At 51.1% G+C, this 24,755-nt stretch overlaps 1 protein-coding gene across 1 annotated transcript in view; it reads right to left on the bottom strand.

The window, feature by feature from the left end:
• CDH26 (cadherin 26) overlaps positions 1 to 6,462 on the bottom strand; it is a 73,684-nt gene extending 67,222 nt beyond the window's left edge. Inside the window, 1 exon segment of the mRNA XM_036825156.1 lies at positions 6,236 to 6,462. Coding sequence (XP_036681051.1) covers positions 6,236 to 6,462 — 227 coding nt within the window.
• Between the last annotated feature and the right edge of the window lie 18,293 nt (positions 6,463 to 24,755).

The following is a 24,755-nucleotide window of genomic DNA, read 5'->3' as shown; positions in this document are numbered from 1 at the left end:
ACCCTGACACCCTCGGTGGCTCACCTCAGAAAGGGTTCTTTCTTGACCACAGGGCTTACCCAGTGCTGATGGGTGGGGACCTCTGCTCGCCACACTCCAGCTAAAGGGGGTTCTGCCACCACGTAGCCGCTTCATCCCGACCTAACGTTCTGCAAAGTTTGCCAAAGAAGAGGAGTCAAGAGAAGAAGGAGATGCACGGTTTTCACAGCATGGCAGCCCCATGTGCCACTTTCTGTTCCTGGTCTATTTGCCCCATCCAGCCATATGGCTCCAACTTACTGCAGAAGGTCTGGGAAACAGAGGGGGCAGGCGGGATGCTAGGTGAGCACGAATGGGAGGACCTGGGGAGACAGAAGATCTATAAGCCAGAGGTTCCATAGGGGGCGGGAGGACCACACCCACGGAAACGAGCACAGAAGCTTCCCTGAGATTTTCCCTGCCTGTATTCTTCTAGAAACTAATGGTCACGCTGAACAGCAGGCAAGGACTCGGGACAAATCCTCCATTTCCTTTTGCATGGGCCCTGGCCTGTGTGATGGAGTAGCTATGTCTTCCGCGGGTAATGTATATGTTAGGAGGTGGGCAGAGACTCTGCAGCCATTATCGGGCTCTGCTTGCCTAATGTTCCATGAAGCACCTTGGAAAATAGACCACCGGGGAAAATAAATGATCGCGGGGGCGCAGGCGACCTCCAGCTGGCTTCAGGGGTACTCCTGTTCCCTGTGCGGCCTCCCGCCCTCCTTGTGGGCTCCTGGGAAATGGGTGGCAGAAACCAGCCCAGTGATTTACCTCCTGCCTTCCTGTGACTTCCTCCCCGTCCTGTGCCTGTCACGTTTAATTATAAGGCTGTGGATGGCAGGGATATTAATTATAGGGCTGAGGCTGTGTTACCTAGAGAAAGTCGGTGCACATGTAATCCCGCTTTCCTCAAGGAGGAAAATTGCATTTTTCCTGATCTCAAAAAGAATGCCAGGGAAAGGAGCAGAATCACACTTCGGAGTTTTAAACTAATGAGATTCAGTTAAAAAAAATTAAAAACCTTTTTATATGCAGAAGATTGGGAGAATCCATTTCTGGCATTTGGAGTTTCTCCTCAGCTGCGTTACCTGGCAGTGGTCTGGTGAGGGGCAGTGGCTTTCCTATGGGGAGGGTTGGGGTGCTGTCTTAGGTAGAGCCAGCTTGGCTCCTGGTGTAAAGCCAAGAATAGGTTAGGCTGGGTCTTCTAAATACATAGAGCAAAAGCATTTCTTGGCAAGAGTCTTTCTGGCAAAAAGCAAGCATGTATATTCCAAAGAGTAAGATGGGGTGAGAGTTTGACATATTTTGGTTTGTGAATAAATATAAACCAAGCTAACATTGATAATAATAACAACAATAACTGTTCTTTGAGCTTGTGTTATATGCCAGGCCGCATTCCAAGTGCTTTGGGTGCACTCTGCCATTTAGTCTTCACAGCAGTCCTGAAGGTGGTTCCCACTTTAACCCCATCGCTCACGTGTGTACGTGTGCACGCATGTATGTGTGCATGTGTGCACACACATGTTCTTGCACTCGTATGTGCGTGCATGTGTTTCTGTGTGTGTGACACTTCGTACCCCACTTGGTGTCAGGCCCTTCATGTGGCAGGATGGTGGTTGGTACTGTCCACCTGCTCCACTTTGCAGGTGAGGAGAGCACTGATTTTAGATGGAAACGGAGGCTGCACGGTGGAGGTGGGACCCGAACACAGACTAACCCAGTCACTATCCTGAGGACCCCGCTGGTCCTACACTACTCTTGGAGTTTAGTCTTTTTCCTGTTTTTTTCTTTTATTCTCTTCTGCTTGGTGGGCGGTGGCTGGGACTGTTTGGGTGCAGGCTGTTGGAGGGTCAGGCCACTGGCTAACTTGTTCATTTTGCCTTTCCCAAGACTCGTGGGGCCCCATGAAAAAGTCAGCTTAAGTGATCAATTATTCAACACAAGGACAGAAAGCTCTGTTTGCATTGAGGCTAAAAACAGGGGGTAGACAATGGTAATTTATTAATAAAAGGAGTTCCACCACGTTCCTCATCCTGTACTAGGAGAGAGAGTCATGGAATCAACTCTGAGTGAAGGCATCAAGTTTAAGCTGCTAATTACTTCCTAATCATGCAGAATAAAAGCTACATCCCTTAAAATACATCAGACAGCTAAACATAATCTTTGCTTTTCCCGGTATCATCTAAGGCATCCAGATGTTACTGTAATAACTGCTCCATAAACAAACACAAGACCCAGCTGCAGGGCCGACTTCTCAGCATTCTTGTGCCTCCCAAAGTCTCTTCCCAGGCTGGGCTCCCGATAGCTGCTCAGCGTCGCCGCAGCCCTACTGGGCGGGGACGGGCTGTGGGTACAACCACACACCAGAGGGAAGCCAGCGGGGAACCTGCCAAATGTGAGCGTGATTAAACCCGGGACCCACCTGAAACCTTTGTCTGTGGTCCTTTAGCAAACCTGAGGGGTTTAGGCATAGAAGAGGGTGACTTGAACAGATTGGAATAAATTACCTCAAACACTAAGACATACTTAGGTGGCACAATTTAATTTAGGGCCATCAACATTAGTGATAGTGAAAGTAGCTAACATTGATTGGGGGCTTATTACGTCTTACTGCGTTGAAGTGTCCACTCTGTGAGATGGCTGTGTCACAGAATGAGATTCAAAGGAAACACCTGTTCTGTGGTGATCTATGTCAGTCCTGGCTTCCAGGTTATGCAGCCTTCATAAAAACAGTCAAGTGATTTTTGTCTTTCTCTATGCACTGGAATTGTTGAAGTAGTATAGGAATAATCAGTTCCTTAAAGATTTGAGAAAATAAGACTCTGGCAAGCAGCAACTCCTGCCCTACTATTATTGATAGTGTAAATTGTTTCAGCCACTTTGGAAAGTAATTTGTTAATACCTAGTTAAGTCGAAAACATTTATACCCTATAATCCCACAACACACTCCTGTATCTGTAGCCTAGAGAAACGCTCTTACGTGCACAAGGAGACATGTACCAGAATTTTCACTGCAGTGTTGTTTTGGTTAACAAATCGAAAATGACCTAAGTGTTCTAATAGGGGATTGGATAAGGTAATTTATGCAACAGACTAATCTGTGGCAGTTGAAGTGATTGAATTAGATCTCCCATATCAACCCGGAAAATTCTCAAAAACAAAATATGAGGGGGAGGGAGAAGAAAGTGAAAAAGAACATGTCCATTTAGATACAATTTGCATAAAAGTAACACAGGAAACAATATTACGTACGATTTTTGGACGCACATATATTACCAAAAGGGAAGGATATTCATCACTTTTAAGAATCCGGTTTCCACTGAGGAGGGAAAGAGAGGAACAGAAATGGTACTTGAAATGTCTTGGTATTATTTTATTCACTAAAGCAAAAAGGTCTGCTGTAAATACAGAACAACCATGGCATCTCCTAAAGCTGAGCGGTGGGACATGGTGTTTGTTACAGTGACCGCATTTCATTGATGGCTTTACCACATCCTCTGCTGCCTTTATTAATTTTTACCTGGTTTCTCGAGAAAGGGCTGAGAGAGGTCTTCCAAAGTCACCTGTTATGTCTCTAATCCTTTCTCCTGTTTATGCTCTTTTCAGAGTTGGAGATGGAGGCTGGATGGTGACGACTGACATTCTCTGGGTACCCTGACCTGGATAACACGGTGCTCGGGACGCAGCAGGTATCCCGTAAACGCGAGACGACATCACCCCCACCGTCAGCATCATCCCCGCTGTGGCTCTACGCTTGTCTCCCCAGATTCTCTGCACCACCTGCCTCGGTATGAAGCCCCTGGACTGAGGTCATGTCCAGGTGTGGGTGGGAGTGGCAGCCCGTGAGGAGTGGGGGCACGGGCCCGGCGCTCACTGGGCCTGTGCGTGTCACTTCTCTGCTCCGTCCACTTGCAGTGCTGATTCCCCGGTTGTTCTTCAGGACCTGTCCCTCCGGGTTAGTGGCAATAAGGGGGCTGTAGCTTTGCCCCCTCATCTGTCCTGCCCACGCACAGCAGTTCCTCCTTCTCCCTGGCGGCCTGTTGCTCCTTGCCCAGCTTTCACAACTTCTCCTCTTGCTTCTCCGTGAATTGAAATCATGTGTGTCCCCTGGCAGTCTCCTGCTGTGATCCAGCTCTGATTGTAGCTGGTGGACTTCTGTCAGCGTCTATGGCTTGCGGGGGAGGGGTTGTGCGGTTTTTGTTCCCTGATTTCAGAGGAGGCCAAGTTTACTTGTCCATGTGTAGATTCCTTAGGTCAGTGGTTCTCAATGTGGAGCAATGGTTCCTGCATCCCAGGGACATCTGGCAATGTCTGGAGACATTTTTGGTTGTCACACCTGGCTTGGGGATGGTGAGAACTGTGCTTCTGGCATCTGGTAGGGAGAGACCAGGATGGTGCTAAACACCCCACAAGGCACAGAGAGGACAGCTCCCACCCCAGTAAAGAATGATCCTGGGGGCTTCCCTGGTGGTGCAGTGGTTGAGAATCTGCCTGCCCATGCAGGGGACACGGGTTCATGCCCTGGTCTGGGAAGATCCCACATGCCGTGGAGCAACTAGCCCCGTGAGCCACAACTACTGAGCCTGCGCATCTGGAGCCTGTGCTCCGCAACAAGAGAGGCCGCGATAGTGAGAGGCCCGTGCACCGCGATGAGAGTGGCACCTGCTTGCCGCAACTAGGGGAAGCCCTCGCACAGAAACGAAGACCCAACACAGCCAAATAAATAAATAAATAATAATTAAAAGGTGCTAATAATTTAAAAAAAAAAAAGAATGATCCTGCTTCAACTGTAACCAGTACCGAGACTGAGAAACCTCGCTTTAGGCTCAATGAGCCGTTTATTCAGGCCTGCCCCATTTTACGCAATGGCTTGGAGCCGTGACATGTGCTTCATCTGGTTTTATTTAACACGCGCCAGGCACCTGGTGCTGTACTATTGCTGGGTGACCTTCCATCTACCTTGTAACTTTGCTAATGTGCACAGTACAAAGTATCTACTTGAAGTCAGAAGATGGGTTTGAATCTCTGTTATGCCACTTTCTTCCGTGCATTCACTTAACACATCTTTGCAGAGCACCTACGAGGCACCGGACCTGGGGCCAGACTCTGCCCTTCGGTGCTCACATTCCAGTGGGAACACAGGAAGTAAACAAGTAAAGGAATAAATCAAGGCACATTTTAGGACAGCAGTGTTCAGTAGGAAGGAAATAGTTCCGAGAGTACATAGGCAGGTGGTGTATTAGTTTCCTGGGGCTGCTGCAACAAACTGCCACAATTTGACTTAAAACACCAGAAACATATTCTCTCCAGTCTGGAGGCCAGATCTCCAAGCCAGGTGTGGGCAGGACAGAGCTCCTCTGCAGGCTCTGGGGAGGGTCCTTCCTCCCCTCTCCAGCCTCTGGAGGCTCCAAGCCTTCCTTGGTTGTGGCTGCCTCACCCGGTCTCTGCCTTGACTTCACATGGCTTCTCTGTGTCTTCTCTGTTTCTTACAAGGACACGTGTCATTGGATTTTGGGCCTGCCTGGAAAATCCAGAATGATCTCATCTCAAGATCATTAACTTAATTACACCTGTAAAGACCAGACCCTTTTGCCCAAATAAGGTCACATTTACAGGTTCTGGAGGTTGAGGTGTGGACATATCTTTCTGGAGGTCACCATTCAACCCACTACAGATCCACATAATCTTCCCTGGAAGTCCCCAGCTGATTTCCTTTTTTGATCTTTAACCATCAACAGGAGAGGCTGGATTAGACCAGGCAGGATTCATTAACGCTTCCAAAGCACACTGATGCTCAAACACAGAGTTCTAACACCAAGAATAAGGCAGGCAGAAATCCTGTCTGTTGGTTGGACAGAGAAGCAGCAGGCTCTACCACCGTAACCCCCTTCCCCTCCTCCCCGCTTTCCAGACCTGCCAAGTGTCACCCTCCCTCCGTGCTCTTTATCTTAGTTTTCCTGAAGCAGAGGCTCTGAGGCTGGAGCATGCATCAGAACCACCTGGAGGACTTGGCTTTCAGGTTCACAGCCTGCACTTCTGACAAGTTCCAGGTGACGCTGAGCTGCTGGTCCAGGCACCACAGGTTGAGAATCTCTGGGCTGAAACTGCTTCCTGCCGCTGCCGGCTTCTCGGCCTCTTGACCCTGGGATTCCCGCTCAGCCCCCCTTCCACCCGGGCCCTCCAGGTCCTGCCTCCTTTCCTCTTGTGTGGCATTTACTCTCGGGCTCCCCGCGTCACCTCACTCGGAGCTCGTGTCTTGCGGCCAAGGACAGCGTCTGGTCCCCACGCCGCAGCATCTAGCACAGCATGTACGTGGATGGCACGCATCAGATGGGTGGCGCGAGTGACATTCACGCAGCCTTCCTCCTCGAGGAGCCGGTGGGCTCTGAACTCCAGGCTTCCTGCCTCCAGCTGGTTCTCAGCACGGCTCCCCGGGGAAGCCATTTGCCCTCCCTGGGCCTCTGTTTCCTCATCTGCCAAAGGGGCACAATACCACTTACCTTAATCTCAGGACTATCAGATGTGGGGAAAGCTGGGGGAATGCTCATGGCATGGATGAAGGGCCCGTCAGTGTTAACTGTGGGGAATAGTCTTCTCTCTGGGACGAGGCAGGCCAGATGCGCATGCGCCCCCGGCTGTGCTGGGTTGAATCGTCAGGTAGAGCTTCTGCAGCTGGGTGTGTTCCTCAGCGGGCGCAGGGCTGAGAGAGGCCAAGCAGGGCCACCGGAAGAGCCTGGTGTGTTGACTGGGAGTGCTGGTCTCCTGCACAGCGCGGAGTCACTTCAGCTTTTGAAAACCATAAGACAGGTGCAGTTACATTACAGCGTAGAATGAAAATGCTCCTCAGTCTTAAGGTACAGTGTGCAGATTTAGCAGTTCCTTGGGCAGAGGCCCTGCCCCTACGGGGGCTGTTCCTTCGCTGCCCCACCCCCGCCCTAGGGCGCCCTGCACAGAGCTGCACACAGGCCAGGGCTCAGGCCTGGGAGAGGAGGACAGACTAGTGAAGCTGCTTTCCAAGCACTGCTCTTACCCGAGCACAGATGCTTCTGCAGCCCCTGTGCCCCAAGGCCATGTTTCACACTGAGCCAGGGCCTGGAGGCAGGAGTTGACACCAGGCAGCTCTCACCCTTGGAGGAAAAAAGCATTTGATTATTTGAGGCCAGGATGGTCCAGCCTTCACCTCCCTGGCCTTTTGCACTGGGACAAGGCCAGTCAGTTCTGTCTGCTCCTGCCGGCGGTGACTTGGTTTAATCACACAACTGCGTGTCTGGGAGAGCTCCCTGGCTGCCTTGACTACACACCCTCACCCCTGCCCGGCCTCGCACACACTCCCCAGGTCATTCATCTCATAGATAATTCCCGTCCATCCTTCCTGAGTCTTTTTGAATATTGCTTCTCCAGGAGCTATGCCTGACCATGACTGTTTGCCAAGCACAGTGTGTGGCACAGAGTGAATGTTTATGTACATTCCTTAAATGAATAAAAGAAAAGATTAATGCAATAATAAAACTTAACATTTAGTGAGTGGCCAGAGCTTAATATTCATGAGGGGCACAGCCCTAAGCATCCACACATGTAAAAATGCACACTGTGCCTTTTTCATAGTGCTCGGCAGAAACTCAAAGGAGAAAATGCTTGTAAAAATACTTGATGAACTATAAAGCAGTGCCCATCCCCGTGGTGAAAAAGCCATTTCCCAGAGGATGGTCCAGAACGCTATTGCAGTATGCCCTAACATACACCAGTGCCGTGTGTGGCCCAGGCTTTGCAAGGGATAACGTTAAAAGAAGCAAATTCCACAACCAAAAATGATTAGAAATAAATTGCAATCTTTTCTTGCTTGTCCACAAACATTAATGGGGATCCTACTAGTAACCCAAAGCATCTCTTCTCCAAATTTCCTTTTCTCCCCATCACCTCATACCCTTCATGTTTCTCACCTGCCAAACCCCCAAATAAATTTCCTGATACCCCAAAGTAATCCTCTCTTCCTCTCCTCCTCTCCTGCCTCCCCTGTCATTATGTAGATTCTCCAGCCACTGCAGCATCTCCAAGTTTACCTAAAACCCAGATTCTTTATAACAAAGGAGAACCCTGGGACTTTCCCAGCTAGCCAGAAGCCCTTCATTGTCCCTGCACTGGATCCTGACTCCTCAACCCCATTTCCACATTGTGGGGAGGGGAAGAATTCGGGCTAGCAAAAGCAAGGTCATCTTTCGTGGATGGACGGTACAGGAAGAGGAAGTCTGAGGGTTTTCAGCCCCGATCAGTCATATCTCATTGGCAGTCCTGCTTCTAACTCTGCACCATTTTCCAGTTTGTCGGGAAGCTTCCTCTCCATCATCTGTGTGTCTCCAGGCCAAACCTGGAAGGTGGTTCTCCCTCTGCCTCTACCTTTTTTATTTTCATTTTTGCTTTTTTTCCAGATGAGAACACTGAGCTCAGGTGAGTGAAGTGACCAAACAAGAGTCACAGCACGTAGGGGACAGAACTAGGATTAGACAACACAGTCACTGACCCCGGGGTCCACCAGTGCCAGCTCTGTCAATTACCAGTTTACTAGCGATCTGGAATAGCACACTAGTGAGCTGATGCTATTCCAATCATCCCCATGTTACAGATGAGTAAACCAAGGCTTAGAAAGCTAAAGTAACTTGCATGAGGTCTCACAATCAAAAACTGACAAATCTGGCATTTGACTTTGTTCAATTAACTGTAAGATCCATGGATATTTGCCTCTTCTATTCTTGTCCCATGATATATGATCAAAACTTTGTACTAGTTGTTTCATGTCTCTTTTTTTGCTGTATGTATAGCACTTACCCTTGAAATATCAAGGAAGTCAGAAAAATGTGTTCTTTGCAACCCTTCTCAGTGCCTCCTTCCACCCATGTGCCCCAAGGCCAGTGGCCTCACACCTGCCTCTGCATGCCCTGCCCACCCTTGCTCTGGAAGCCACGGCTGCCTGCAGCTTCTCGGCCAGAGCTCACTGCAGTCAGGCTGTCAGGGTCAGACCTGGTATCTGCAGGGGAAGCTGTGGACACCTCCACCACCAATAACACCAGGTGAAGTTCAAGACTGGGAGCATTCCCAAAGGGCTTAATTTTATTTTTATAGTCTCAAATATGTTCTCTAGGTCTTTGGGGGGACTTTTGTTTACTTATGGAAGAAAACAAGCATGATCAATTTTCCCTGGACCTCAGTAGCAATACAATTTCATGAGGTTGGCTCCAGAGTGAGACACACGTGGGTTCAAGTCCCTGCTTCCCTTGCACCTGAGGGACCACAGGCAGCTGCTTCAGGTCCGAGGGGTAGGGCTGTTAAGTCAAATAGTATCCTTTCTGCGTGCAATAAACCATTTACTCACCCCTCCCATTCCTGGCACCCTAACTCAAAACCTAGACCCCATGGCTGTTTCACATCTCTCTTCTCTCCCCTTCCTCTGCCCTTCCTTCTCTCCAATTCCCATTGTGATAACAGTCATTCTGAGGTGTCAAGAAAGACCTTTTTTTTTAATCAAAAGGGGAGAATTCTAACATCTTAAGTCTGGATGCCGCCTTGAAAGGTCACCTGCTATACACCCCTGTCTTTAGACAGGACCACTTTCAACTGATCCAGACAAATGGGAGCTTTCTCTACACATTTGCTTAAAAAGGACATTCCTTTCTCTTTCTGTGGTTTAGGAAAAGGCTAATTTTAACACATCAGAAGAGATATTTAAAGGACCGCGCAATATGAAGTCAAATGTGCCAATTATACCTGCGCCGTTCGCAGGTAACTGCATAATGAATGGGCCGCTTTTACAGGCGACCGTCTGGGCCAAGTCCTCACACCGTCCTTAAGGGTCAGCCTTTCTTGTTCTTAATTTTGTAAGTCAGACGAAGCTATTCTATAGAGGGACCTGAAGGCGCAATCAGTAAATTGGGACAGGTTAGTTAAATTGATCTATAGATGATAATTGTGGGAAAAGTCCAGGCCTTATGGCTTCCTAATCAAAAGCCCATCACCTGAATAGGTGAGTGCCTCCTGAAGGGTGAGTGCCAGTTTTTACACATTTTTACATATTTTTGATCTCATTATTTGAATAACTTAAAAAATACACTAATAAAGGGAGGAAATAATATCAGAGCTTCCGGCCAATGGAAGAGAGAAGCACCTGCCGAGATCCATCACCTGCTTTTAAGGGAACCCTCTGACCCCTAAGCCAAGAGCCTCAGGGCTCTCACACGAGGGAGCGAGGGACGTGGAAGCAGAGCAGTGGGGATGAGGGGCAGGAGCTGTCTCAGGACCGCCCACAGCGGAGGATCGTGCTCAGAAACGAGCGATGCGGAAACTCGGAGGCCAAGGTGAGGCCTGTTCTGCCCCAGGGCCCCCTGAGCAGCCGAGGATGGGCCTGGGGTGCAGCAAGAGCTTTTGGTTGGGGGTGAGCAAGGCCCAGGAAAGGCCCCCTCCTTTGCCTAAGCTCTGAGGCATCCCTCGGGTTGACCACCGAGTCTTCACCCACTGAGCGGCCTGGCCCTGCTCTGCACCTCGCTGTCTCTGAACGATTCTCAGCCGGGCAGTTTTAACTTCCAGGGACATTTGGCGATGTCCGCAGGCATTTTCGGTTGTCACATGGGGTGGGGGGAGCTGCTGGCATCTAGTAGAGTCCAGGGCTGCTGCTGAACACCCCACAGTGCGCAGGGCAGCCCCCCAACAGAAAATGAGCCAGTCCCAAATGTTGAGAAATCCTGCCTTGGAGACTGTGGTTGCAATTCTGAAAACTACAGTGCTGGCCCTTCAAAAGGCTGAAAGCCACTGCTTTTGAAGCAGGTGCCTGAGGAGCCAGCCCTGGCCCAGCTCCCCGCCAGCCACCCCACACGTCGGGGGATGGTGATGCGGAGGGGCCGGAAGGTCGTGCCCAGCTGTGGATGGACACAGCAGTGAGAAGAGCAGGGAGCCGGCCAGGCCCCCCTGCTCCCACCACTCGGGACCCGAAACCACTCGGTGCAGCAAAGACATGCCAAGCAGAGCTCACAGAGCTGCTGTGCTCAGAGAAGACATTCTCCAAGACACTGGGCTGCAGCTTGCATCATAGCCCTTCCTGCAGTTCATCTGAAATGGAGTGAAGTCGGCTGACTGTGACCTGGGGAGTGTGTGTGAGGCCGGGCAGGGGTGAGGGTGTGTAGTCAAGGCAGCCAGGGAGCTCTCCCAGACACGCAGTTGTGTGATTAAACCAAGTCACCGCCGGCAGGAGCAGACAGAACTGACTGGCCTTGTCCCAGTGCAAAAGGCCAGGGAGGTGAAGGCTGGACCATCCTGGCCTCAAATAATCAAATGCTTTTTTCCTCCAAGGGTGAGAGCTGCCTGGTGTCAACTCCTGCCTCCAGGCCCTGGCTCAGTGTGAAACATGGCCTTGGGGCACAGGGGCTGCAGAAGCATCTGTGCTCGGGTAAGAGCAGTGCTTGGAAAGCAGCTTCACTAGTCTGTCCTCCTCTCCCAGGCCTGAGCCCTGGCCTGTGTGCAGCTCTGTGCAGGGCGCCCTAGGGCGGGGGTGGGGCAGCGAAGGAACAGCCCCCGTAGGGGCAGGGCCTCTGCCCAAGGAACTGCTAAATCTGCACACTGTACCTTAAGACTGAGGAGCATTTTCATTCTACGCTGTAATGTAACTGCACCTGTCTTATGGTTTTCAAAAGCTGAAGTGACTCCGCGCTGTGCAGGAGACCAGCGCTCCCAGTCAGCACACCAGGCTCTTCCGGTGGCCCTGCTTGGCCTCTCTCAGCCCTGCATCCGCTGACGAACATGCCCAGCTGCAGCAGCTCTACCTGACGATTCAACCCAGCACAGCCGGGGGCGCATGCGCATCTGGCCTGCCTCGTCCCAGAGAGAAGACTGTATTCCCTACAATTAACAGTGACGGGCCCTTCATCCATGCCATGAGCATTCCCCCTGCTTTCCCCACATCTGATAGTCCTGAGATTAAGGTAAGTGGTATTGTGCCCCTTTGGCAGATGAGGAAACGGAGGCCCAGGGAGGGCAAATGGCTTCCCCGGGGAGCCGTGCTGAGAACCAGCTGGAGGCAGGAAGCCTGGAGTTCAGAGCCCACCGGCTCCTCGAGGAGGAAGGCTGCGTGAATGTCACTCGCGCCACCCATCTGATGCGTGCCATCCACGTACATGCTGTGCTAGATGCTGCGGCGTGGGGACCAGACGCTGTCCTTGGCCGCAAGACACGAGCTCCGAGTGAGGTGACGCGGGGAGCCCGAGAGTAAATGCCACACAAGAGGAAAGGAGGCAGGACCTGGAGGGCCCGGGTGGAAGGGGGGCTGAGCGGGAATCCCAGGGTCAAGAGGCCGAGAAGCCGGCAGCGGCAGGAAGCAGTTTCAGCCCAGAGATTCTCAGCCTGTGGTGCCTGGACCAGCAGCTCAGCGTCACCTGGAACGTGTCAGAAGTGCAGGCTGTGAACCTGAAAGCCAAGTCCTCCAGGTGGTTCTGATGCACGCTCCAGCCTCAGAGCCTCTGCTTCAGGAAAACTAAGATAAAGAGCACGGAGGGAGGGTGACACTTGGCAGGTCTGGAAAGCGGGGAGGAGGGGGAGGGAAGTCAGCGCGGTGGAAAGCACCCAGAGTGTCAGGCCTGACTGGGGGAAACACCGAGTTCTGCAGAGATCTGCTCATTCGGAGTGTCTCATCATTGCTCCATTTTATGTTCTATATCTTAACTTGGATGTCAGTGACATAGAGCTCAACCTATCTGCAATAAATCGCAAATTACATTTTATAAGTACAATTTACCAAAAGGCAACAAGAAGTTGTTTTACCTTATTCATCATTTTAACCTAATTTTCCCATGTGTGTCACTGATTTTTGAATTTTTAATATTTTATCTAGAATCCGCGTTAGGCTATACCCGAGCCCAGCAATTCTGTGTTGCTCTGTTTTTCTAAAGATCAGCTATTTTTCAAATAAGAAGTTGGTAATGACATGTTAATAGATAAATCGACAAAATAACTTATTTAACTGTATCCTTAAGTTTATTCTTTCAGCAGTTATATGACATCCAACATCTAGGTTCTTTCAGAATCCCTCAAGAGTTATTTCCATTTTAAAGCAGAGAAAATGGAGGCACAGGATGATTAAATGATTTGTCTGTGGTCCCCCTACTAGGAAGGGGTCAAATTGGGATGAGAAGCCAGCTATTCTGACGGAAGCTTATGTCTGTAAAATCACACATGGGTACTGTGGTAAAGGACTCTTACGTCCCACAGTCTAAGGGCCTTTTCTCTGGACTTGAAGACCTGCCTGTTTCCCGGAGTTCATGCTGGGAGGGGTGTTTGTGCAGAGGGACCCTTGGGGAGCTGCTACATTATGCAAACTTGATTATCCTGTCCGACGTTATTGATGTCAGCAGCCATTGTGAAATGAAGTTTGGGAGATGGAGTGTGGAGGACAGCACTTGTAATTTTTAATAATCATCCTCTTTTACTTCTTGTGGGGAGGCTGTGGGTGCTTTAATGGAATCTGTCTGTCATGATGAAGAAGTGGACACAGTGTCTTGGCACACTCCAGGAAAGCTCGGGGCTTCAGTCCGCTCGTTTCTGGTGAACAAGTTCCTCAAGAACCTCAAATATTCTCCACCGTTAAGGCAGACTGGGAACGACTGAGGGGCCAGGGAGATTGTGACCCCTTGATGTTTAGTCATCTCTGGAACTGGTGCCCTCCGTAGGCTTGGTACCCAGCAGGTGTTGGCACAGTGATGGCTGATTCCAAACTTAAAGAATCTTTCCACCTAGATTTCAACAGCTCAGTTATCCACTGCTTCAAGTTCAAAATCTCCTTATCCGACTACCTTGTCAGGTTCTCCCTTTGCATGTCATATGGCCAGGACAGGACAGATGATGTCCCCTTCAAGGATGTTTCATGTGGAGCTTGATGAACGGCATCACCATCTGCCCAGTCTCCCAAGCAGGATGACGCCCTGGCATCATTTCTGATTTCCAGTCTCCTTTGCACCAGGTACCTACTCATTCATCAAGCGGTGCCTCTCCTATTCCCTCACTATCACCTGAACCCTCACACTTCTCTCCATCTCCACCACCAACTCTCTGGACCATGCCAGCTGCAAACCTAATTGGTTTCCCTGTCAATCCATAGTCCACATAGTAGCCAGAGAGACATCTAGTCAACTCCTACTTAAAACCTCCCATGGCCCCTCGGGTCAAAGTTCAAGGTCTTCACATGACCTAAGGCCCTGCGAGCTGTGGTTCTCACCAACTTCTTCACCCCCATCTCCCACCCTGCTCCCCGCCTCCCAAATCCACAGTCTCCAACGTGCCGCGCCTCCTTGAAGCCAGCCTTCACACATGCTGTTCCCTCTGCCCAGAGCATCCTTCCCCTGCTCCTTGTCTGGCCAACTCTTGCTCATCTGCCAGGTCTCAGCTTGACAATCTTCAAGCTGAAGCCTGTCTTCAGTGAGGACTTCCCTGAGTGACAGGAAAGGCAGACACTTGTAAAGCCCTTGCTCTCTCCCAGGGACCCACCAGAGCGCTTTATATACACTGACTTGTTTAATCCTTGCAGCAACCCTATGGCATAGCTGAAACATATTGTCTGCAGTTTGCAGATGGGGAAACTGAGGCACCAAGAGGTAAATGAACTTGCCAAGGCCACATGTTTAATAGAAGAGCCAGGATTCAAATGCTTACATCTGGGCTCCCCAGCCTTTGCGCCAATCCCCACACCACAGGCCTCTCAGCCCTGACTGCAGGCAATGGCTGGTGATGCACTCACTTGTACCCCAGACCCTGGAATTCATTTCTGCTGCTGCTGCCGCTTACGCAGTGATAGTCTCCCCACCACATCTAAAGCATCACATGGGAAGGACTTGTCTTCTCGTTCACTGGTGCATTCCCATTGCTCAGGAAGACATTCTTGACTCAATGAATAAATGATTACGAATCCTCCCTCAGCACGTTTCCTGTTGGAGCCATTGTTGTTCCCCCAAAGCATTCCAGGTTCACTCTGGGGCAGAAGCAGGGGCTGTTTGTAAACATTCTTGGCTGATCAAAGGTGTGCAAACACGGAGGGGAATCGCCCACCAGGGGCTTGGATGAGGTCCTTGTGTCATAGAATAACTCGTCTTTTGGTTGGTATCTCCTCTCTCCCAGCCCAGGAAGCGTCCAAGCTTTCATTTGGGAGCTCTAAGCCTCTCCTCTCTAGAAAAAGGAGGTTTTAGTGACTTCTCTTGCCAAAAGCAAAAACTGCTAGGAACCTGGAAGAAGCACGGTGCCCCGATTCCTGTGGGGAGAGGTGAACTGGAGCCACTCAACAAAGGGGAAGCGGACATCCCCTCCTCCTTGGCCAGGGTCTGTGTGGAGACTCGGCTGCAACAAACAGATGGAGATTGCTGAAGAAGGCTGGAAAGGGGGCTGGCCTGGAGAGCTGCCGGGAGGCTCCTGTGGGTCCTTTTGCACTGGACTGGACAATGGTGAGGGGCAGCAGAGCGCTCTCCCTGGAGCTCAGTGACAGCCCAGGGTCGGGGACCACTGGCATCTGGGAGCTGAAGAAGCCCCTGGGGCTGAGGGCCTGCCCCGGGGTCCCCCCACTGGGGTCTGGTACCTGTGAGCTCAGGTCCTTAATGCCACCCCAGGGTGGGGGAAGCGATGTACCTGAAGCTGAATGTGCTGTCCCCGGGCCATGTGGGGGTTACTGGCGACTAAACTGGACTCAAAGATGTGGCGTGTCTTTCTCCCCAGTGTCGTCAGCACACCCGAAGCCCTGACAGGGGCCCTGGGACCTTGTCTTAGGTGCTGAGCACACAAAGCAGACTGGATGGGGGGAGGGGGGCGTGGGCAGAGCCTCGGGCCGAGTGGGATCATCCCTGCAGGATGAGCGATGGTGATGGGCTGCCTTCGGTGCTGCTGCAGCTCTGATGGCCTTGAAGGAAGATGTGGCGATGCAGCTCTGAGCTCTCTGCTGCTGCTCTGTGGGTTCTCCCCACCCACCTCCTGCACCAGAGGCTTGTAAAGTCTGGTTTCAGGGGCTTGGGAAATTTGCTCTGCCCGGTGCCTCTGGATGTCTGTGTCTGGGGCTCAGGCGGAAGTCCCTCTTCTAGTGGAGCAGTCAAGCCTCTTCTGGGGCAGGGAGGGCCTTGATGGTGAAGAAAGGCCTGGAAGCCCCTTCGGGAGGGCCCGCCGGTTCTTCAGAGTGTCATCCTGTTGCAGTGATCAGGTTCATCGTGGTTATTCAGCTACACTCGCTTTTCCTTCTGCCTGTGACTCTCCCTCTGTCACAGGGGGACGCCTCCACAGTGGGTCCTCGAAGGGAACCCATCCTCAGGGACACCCGAGGGCTCAGCCTGCCAGGTGAGAGCGGGGCGGGAAGGAACAGTGGCTGGTGGGTGAGGCAGGCGAGGCAGCTTGACAGGAGAGTTTTATTCAATAATTAATACGCAGTGGGCCAAGCAGATGTGACGTTAGGAAAATTTAATTAGAACATGCAACTTATATATGTAATTGGATGCCTGGGGGTAATAATAATGCATTTTCACAATACCTCTCTAACCAAAAAAAAAAAAAAAGGTTTGTTTCGAGTCATAAAATGGGATCAGTGGTGAACAGCTGCAGACGCTGGGCTGTCCCTTCTGCTGTCCCGAAGGTCACTTCTGTGACCCAGCCTGTGGTGCATGGCACGGTGCCGAGTAGGTGCTTGGGATATTTGCTGTTACTGAGTTTTCTGATGAGATTAAATAAGTTAGGGCTTTCAGGACTTCGCTGGATGGTTGCACATTTAATCCCAGAATGAGTCTAATCAGATTGAAAGTGGCTCTTCTTTATTTGTAGCTTCTCCTTTTTTGAGGCACTGAGCTAAGAGCTCATGGTAATTATCTCGGGTGGTCCTCCAACAGCATGGCAGGTATTCTCCTACGTTTTACAGCCCAGGAACTTAAGGCCCAAATTCATCTCCAGTCCTGGCCAAGTTCACCTAATAGGAAGTGATGGAGTTGAGACTTGAACCAGGTCTTCAGGCTCCAGAGCCCCTGCTCTGAACTGCTAAGTAAGTACCTTCTCCAGGGGCGTCTCCGTGTGGCGACCCTCAGCCCTGCGTGCTTGGCTGCTGGGATTAGGACGGCATAAGGCATGAGGGATGCAGACAGCTGAGGTTTTCATAAAGGGCAAAAGCTGGATTTCACTGCTTTTCCTGCGTGAGCCTGCCTGGTGAGCAGGGGCTCCGGGGAGCAAGGTGAGGCTGTCAGCCCTGTCTGGGGAGGTGGGCGCCGGGAGGCTGTGGGGTGTTGGGTCAGACAGTCGAGGCCCAGATGCTAGCTCTGTGCCCATGGGCTGTGGGATTTGGCATTTGGGACTGTGGTCATCTCCACGAGGTTGATTCCTGAGAGGGTGGGGTGAGATTAACGACGACGTGTTGCCCATCATGCCCCCATTCGTTCCATTTCCTGCAGCAGCCCGAATCCCGCTTTCTAAACTACCTCTCTGCCCTGAGGCGCCGACGGCCTCCCACGTCACAGGGTGAAACTCACATCCCTGCCTGGCCTGAGGCCCATGTGCTCTCCCTCCTGCCTCTCCCTCCAGCCTCTTCCTCACTCACCCCTGCCGCCCTGTGGTGCCTACCTCAGGACCTTGGCACGTGGTGTTCCCTCTGTCTGCCATCCCCCCATCCCCCATAGCCTCATGGTTGTTTTTTTATTTCCCTGCGGTCTCAGCTCAAATGCCACCTCATCAGAGAGCATGTCCCCGGCACCACAACTAAGGGAATACCCCCCACCCTGTCCCTGGCACGCCTGGCCCCTTCAGTGCGCATTACAGCTCTGCGTAACACTTTCTGCCATCGGGTTCGCTTGCCCACAGGGAGGCCTGGACCTCACTGCGGCCCCTGTAGTGTCCCTGTGCCTAGAACTAGCTCATAACAGGCATGGAATGAGGGAGTGAGAGAATGAAAAGTGCTACATGGTGAGAGCTGAATCAACATTAGTGGTTCCTGATAGTTTGTTTCTTATTTTTTAGAATTTTTCATTATCAATTGGTTTATAGTTTCTGCACGGAATTTTGCTGTTAATGAAGTCATAAAGAATTCTGAAACTGTCTATAAAACCAGTGTGTGTTTATAACTTTTCTAACGTTAAAAGAGTACTTTTATGGAAAATTTAGAAATCACATTATTGTATAAGTAAAATAAAAATCACCTGTAATATTTTTTAACATTTTCATTCCATCTCATTTAAGGTTGGGTAAATGCTTACAATTTTGGCTTTTCATTTTCTGTTTTTTTAAAAAATTATGGTAAAATGCACATAACATAAAATTTGCCATTTTAACCATTTTTAAGCGTACAGTTCTGTGGCAATAAGTACATCCACATTGTTGTGCAATAGCTGTTTTTTTAAACCCACACAATCCTCTCACGTTTTCATCTCTCTTGGAACAGAGAACAGTTTTAATGGGAGGAAAGCACGCTTCCCTGACTCATGTGTGCGAGGCTGGGTTAGAAGGAGGCCTGGCAGGTGGTCCTCCTTGAGGCTCTGATGGGGAGGCCGCCTCCCTTTCATGTCTCCAGCTTCCAGGGGCCCAGCCTCCGGCTTGCTCTCATTTGGTCTCTCGCCTGCCCTCCCACGGTGCCTTCCCAGACAGGAGCTGTCCCCACTATGGCCGTGATAACTGAAGGCCTAGCGTGGAGGTCTGCTTTGGCTTCTGGAATGTCTGGTTAAAGTGTGGCTCGGCGACCCCACCCCCACCTCCCCGGATCACCTGGCAGCTCCTCGGAGGGGCAGGCCCCTGCTCACCCACCCGGGCCGCGGGGCGGAGGGTGCAGGGCAGCCGAGAGCCCCTCACCAGACCCAGGCTCACAGCATCCCCGCAGGTCACTTTCGTCCCTCCTCCGTTCTTGCTTCAGATTTCATGGAAAAGCAAAAGAAAGACTTCAGATCTTAGGAGATGCCACTGATAAATAATTTCACACTGTGGCAGATGCATGGGAGGGACAGGCAGCGTCTGACTTTCCTGGCAGGTCAGGGAGGGCCTCTCTGAGGAGGTGGCATTTCAACTGGCCCGTGGGGACCAGAAGGAGCAAACAGCTGAGGCGACAGTGGGTGCAAGGCCCTGGGAGGCACACTCGTGAATCCGGGGCTGGAGTGAACAGGCGGGCTGTGGGAGTAGAGAGGAAGCACTCAGAAGCTGGGGCGCCACAGTCCTGACCACCAGCAGGAGAACTCCACTCTGGGGTATGAGAACCCCGCATCACGTGGCCAGAGGAGGTGGAGCCGGGAGCAGGACGGACCTAAAGCTGACTGCAGGGTGTCGTGTCGGGGTCACACAGCAGGAGCAGAGGAGGGCAGGGCCTTGGGCACACCCACTCCCCCGGCCAGGCAGCAGGTACGGTGGTCTGCCTCTGGGGTGATTGCGTGGAGAGACAGGTGAGTGTGTGGTGCAGTCACCCCACTCAGGAGGCCCTCAGCCTCCCCCGTTCTGCAGGAACGTGGGCAACAGGCAACCCTCAGCTAGCGGGGCAAACAGCCGCGGCCCGGAGTCCAGCCAGCCTAGTTGTGGAGACTGTGCCATTGGGGCCTCCTGCAGGTTTGGAGTTCCGGGAGCCGGGCTGTGGCTGTTTTCTCTTCTCTCTGTGTCATCCAGGGCCCAAGGGAGGCTCTGGCCAAGGTGGAGAGGAGGCCAGGGGTGTGCGAGTGCGTGTGTGCGCGCACACGTGTAACAGAATGGCTACTGCAGCGCCCTCTCCAGGTCTGGTGACCCCAGCGGCCTGAATGAGTCTGTGCACACCGGCCAACACCACCTGCTCAGTGAAGTGCTGAGGCTGCTCCTGGATACAAATTCTATTTGTTTCTCAGTTATTTTCCTAAAATGCCGGTGTTGCCACTCCCTCTGCTTCATTAATTCTTCTTTTTCTGTTTGGATCCACAATGGGGCCTTCACTGTCATCAGCTGGTGCCATATTTATTTCTAGCTCTCTCAAGATTCTTCTGAGATTTTGTCCCAAAGACCTGCCAGGTGGCCACTTGGGAAATACTCCTGGAAGGCTTCGGATCCAGGCTCACTGCCTGGTCCATGCACCCAGCCTTCCACAGTTAGCTGGCTTCAGAGCTCAGTGTCAGGGAACACTGTCTCTCTGATGAGGACTAGGGTGGGTCCGAGTCCTGTTTGTAGGGTGTTTGTCATACAGAAAATCAAGTACATCTTTGGGGTCTTAACCAGAATGGAATTTCCCAGAAACACTGGGCTGTCTCTGTGCCTGAGGCCCTTGCACTTATGAACAGATGGTTTAAGGGAGCCAAGGGGTCCCCAGGTTTCCCGAGCCTCCTCTGACGTGAAGTGGCCGCGTGGGGTGGGGCTTCCACTTCTGCACTTGCCAGTGATGGAAACCGTCGTAGCCACCCTGACGTGGCCTCGAGGGGACGGCCTCCTGCCGCCCCTGCCTGGCCATGAAGCTGCGGGCTGTTCCCGTGTCAGGCATCTCCGCACCAGCAGCGGAGTGTTATTTATGGCGCATTGCGCCGTTTCACCCACAAGATATTTTCACTGAATCTGAAAACCTCTTTACTATCATTCTCTCAATTCTCTCCGGCAACGAGATGGGGGGGGAGACATGGAACCCTAGTGGGGACACGCACAAAGGCACGGTGAGGGACGACAGGGCTGACCGCGTGCTTTGGGGGCGGGTTCAAGCCACTTCCCTCCCAAGTGGCATTTTAGAAATGTGTTTCCCCAGAAAACTCTTTGTTCTAGACAAATATTGCCAATTTCACTGATACTGGTTGTTGACTGGGATGATTTACTGTGGATCTCGTTAACTACATTTTGGGAACGAGCTTTGAAAGTGGTCCACTACCTTCTGACGCTGAGGAGGAGCCATGCCCCTGCCCCCTGCCTCCATTCGCCTAGGCTGGGCCCCCGTTTGCTTTGGGGCCCACCCACCCACCCACCACTCTGCCAGTGTGGCCATTTGCTGCCTGCCCTTAGATTCACTCCTTCTCCTCCCTGCTCTTCCCCGCATCACGAGGAACTACATTTCCCAGCCAGCTGACGTCAGCTAAGGGGACACACAGCTGCAAGAGAGGAAGGAGGGAGGGAGAGAACTAACCGGGCTTCCCCGCTCTCTCGCAGCCTTGGGAGGGGTCTCAGCACTGGCCCTCGCTCCCACTGGGCAGCCACCCTGCCTTGTTCCCAGCTCCAGCCATGAATTCAACCTCAGCAGGATGGCCTTGGCACCTGTGTTCTGGCAATGCCACCTCCTCCTTCCATTTCTTCTTTGTCCTCGGGGTTATTTCACCAGTGATGGAAGAGCAGAGAAGCCAACGGGATCGGGAGGCAACTCAAGAGATGAGAAACACAGGAAGCCACTCCCACCTCTTGCTGAACCTACCCAGAATCCAGAATGCAGGAAGATCTAGGCTGGCTTCTGTTTCCTTGAATGGACCCTGATTAACAATTCATATGGTGTTCATGTGACCCAGGCCTGTCAATCAAAGAGCCACACCCTCCTTAGCAACAATGAAGGAGTGAAGGGTACGTGACTTAATGAAGCCAGTCAGAAGCAATAAGACTTAATTCTGAGTCTTTTGCTTGAATTAAGGGGAAGCTGCCTCTCTCTTCCGTACCGAGGGGGACCAGGAGCTGCTTCAGACCAGCATCCCAACATCATCATATGAGCTTGGTCTGTCCTGAAGACAGATCTCCTAAACTTTGCTGAACGCAGGCCAATAACTTCCTCTTTCAAAGGGGTTGGATTTTATCGCTTGAACAGAAAGAGTCTTTTAACAGCCTCCCTTACACATAGTGGGAGTCACCCAGGCAATGGGATGAGGTGAGAAGAACATGAGATGGCATCAGTTACAATCAGTCCTGGGCCAAATCTTCTGCTTCCTCCTGGGGACCTCAGCTCTATCCCCTGTCATTTGAGAGGTGGACTGTGCCTCCGGGCCTGGAGTCAACTGCTTTGAAACGTGAGGAATACGTGCAAGACTCCGATGTCGTGGTGCTGGATGTCCCACCCCACTGCTCTTCTCAGCCTCCCCTTTAAGATGAAAGGCATGTCTTACAATGCACTAACTCATTTAGGGCTGCCTTCCTTAGGGGCAGGACAACGAGTGTGTATAACAAGCCTGGATTTGAGGGAGGGGAAAGGTGCAAAAAGTTGCCAAAAGGGCTGCTAGATTTGACCAGCATCACATTTTGACAAAAAGTAGGCTCCCAACAGAGGAAGTGCCCACTGCCCGCTAAAAGGCATGGGGCTGTTGCTATCAATAAGAATGCATTTACTTATGCTAACACTTATTGCCCAATTATTAATTCCCATTTACTGTGTTAAGCATTTTATGTACATTTTTTATTGACTCGGCACAACATCCAACAAGCTGCATAGCTATTTTCCTTGTCCTTGGTTCACAGACAAGCACACGGAGTCTCAGCTGAGTAAATTTCTCACAGCCAGAGTGGAAGGCTGAGGGAGTTAGTGTATAAACCCCGACACTGGGCCTGTGTTCTCAATTGTACTGTTCTTGGGGATTCTTACTGATTAAAAAAAATTCTCTTCTGCTTCTGGTAGCAACATGAGATTTATCTGCGCCAGTATATGGTGACGATTGTGCTAACACTTCTTGAGTCTTAATCGTGGCTGTCAATGCTGCCCGCCAGCACCCCTTCCCCACCTCTGTGCCCGCAGCTGCTCCCTGGCCCCTGGAATCCCACCTTCCCACGGCGTGGCCACCATCTGTTTTGGCGTCACTCTGGGTATGAATTCCTTGGGAACTGCTTTAGCAGAACATGCGGGGAGAGCCTTGGAGTCCCGGGGAGCACAAGTTAGTGGAAGGAACCTGGGATTCGGAGGCCGGGTCTAATCCTGGGTCCTGTCCCTGAGTGGCTACTAGCTGCTCGCTGAGGAACAGCCCCAGCTGCGCCTTCTCATGCAGTTTTAAAAAGGCATCCAAAGGTGGGGCTCTGCTAACCCCTGCAGGTTCTGGAGGTGGGAACACTTAGCAGTTTTGAGCACTGACTTCAGAGTCAGGCAGAGCCGAATTCAACTCCTGGCTCCCTGACGAGACCTCACTGCACCTCACTCAGATTCTTCCACTGCAAACTGGTCTCACAGGACCAACAGAGTCACGTACCTGTGGCCCCCAGTACAGCGCCTGCCACCTGCAAGTGTCCATAGATAGCAGTGTTATTGTTGCTGCAGCTGCTGTTAGTATTATTGTTATTGCGAGTTTGCGGTTCTGCAGTTTCCTTTCTCTCATTCCTCTAGCACCAGGTGGCTGTGGTCCACCAGCCGCCCTTCAGCAAGTGCTGTTCAAGGGTTCCTGAAGTTGTGGGCAGCCCTCATTCGCCTCGGTTCACTTTGAATTGCTTTTTAATGGGAGAGAGATAAAGTGAAATTACAGCCTTGGGTAGCTGCTTGCTTGGGAGGCCGGGGGCAGCCCAGGCCTTTGCCTCATATACTATAGCTGCATTTACAGTCCCAAGAGCAAAGGGACAGATCGCAAATCAGATCATTTATTGCTGCTGCTAGCTCAGCGAGGAGAAAATTCCCGAGGGATGGAGGCGGGGGCTCTGGCTGTGAGTGTAACACTTTGGTCCCAGGGCTCCTGAGGACCAGACTGGCACGCTGGTGATATCGGCTTATGAGAGCAATAAACGGGCGCCAACATGCTGTGTGTGTATGTGTGGGGGGATATCCATATATTTTCTGCTCATCAATCAACCTGTGATTCTGTGTGTGAGATGGGGAGGCATTCTGATCAAGAGTCTGCAAAAATGAAGCACAGTTGGCAAAACAAACAAACATATTGAAAGTATATTAAGAGCCCCAGGCCTCCAGCTTTAACTGTGACCTTCAGGGCTCTGCTAGTTTGCTTTTAGGAGCAGATGCCAGGAGAAGCTGAGAAGCAAAGCCCATTTCTCTCCGGACCCCAGCGGGCCTGAATCAGGAGGCATTTGGTCCACAGATGGATCTCAGAGTCTTCACAGACCAGCCTATTTTGTTCTTCAAAGTCTCCCTGTTGCCCAGCATGGGGTGTGGCACAATGCACAGGGTGCCTGCTGTAGATGTATTTTCTTCGTAATTTTTGTGAGCCATTGTTGAAAAAGTGATGTGTTCAGAATTCAGAAATTTGTATAAGTCCCTTTACTCCCCTCCCCTTTGTGTTATAGTTGTCTTATATATTACATGTACATACACTGAAAACCCATCCAAAGCCGTAATAGTTATTTCCAAACCTTAAACATATTTTTTTTAAAACTCAAGGGAAGAATAGTCTGTTGTATTTACTCAGATGGTTACCATTTTTGTTGTTTTTCCTTCATTCCTGATTCTTTGAGTTTCCTTCTGTTTGAAGAACCTCCATTAGCGTTTCTTGTAGTGAAGATCTGCTCACAGTATACTCTCTTAGTTTTCCTTCATCTGAGAACATCTTTAATTTGCCTTCGTTCCTAAAAGTTATTTTTTCTGGATATAGAATTCTGGGTTGACAGTTCTTTCCTTTTAGCTCTTTAAAAATGGTGTGCCACCTCCTTCTGGTCTCTGTGGTTTCTGATGAGAAAACTGAAGCCATTCAGACCATTGTTCCCCTACGGGTCATAGACTGTTTTTTCCTGGCTTTTTCAAGATTTCTTTTCTGTGACTTTAGTTTCAGTGGTTTGATTACAATGCATCTGGGTGTGGATTTCTTTGGGTTTATCTCTTTTGGGGCTTACTAAGCTTCTTAAATCTGTAGGTTTACATCTTTTGACAAATTTGGGAA

Source organism: Balaenoptera musculus, chromosome 15, assembly GCF_009873245.2.
Source record: "Balaenoptera musculus isolate JJ_BM4_2016_0621 chromosome 15, mBalMus1.pri.v3, whole genome shotgun sequence".
Classification (NCBI taxonomy): Eukaryota; Metazoa; Chordata; class Mammalia; order Artiodactyla; family Balaenopteridae; genus Balaenoptera; species Balaenoptera musculus.
Note: the sequence above shows the minus strand (reverse complement) of the source record. Positions and strands in the feature narration are given on the sequence as shown.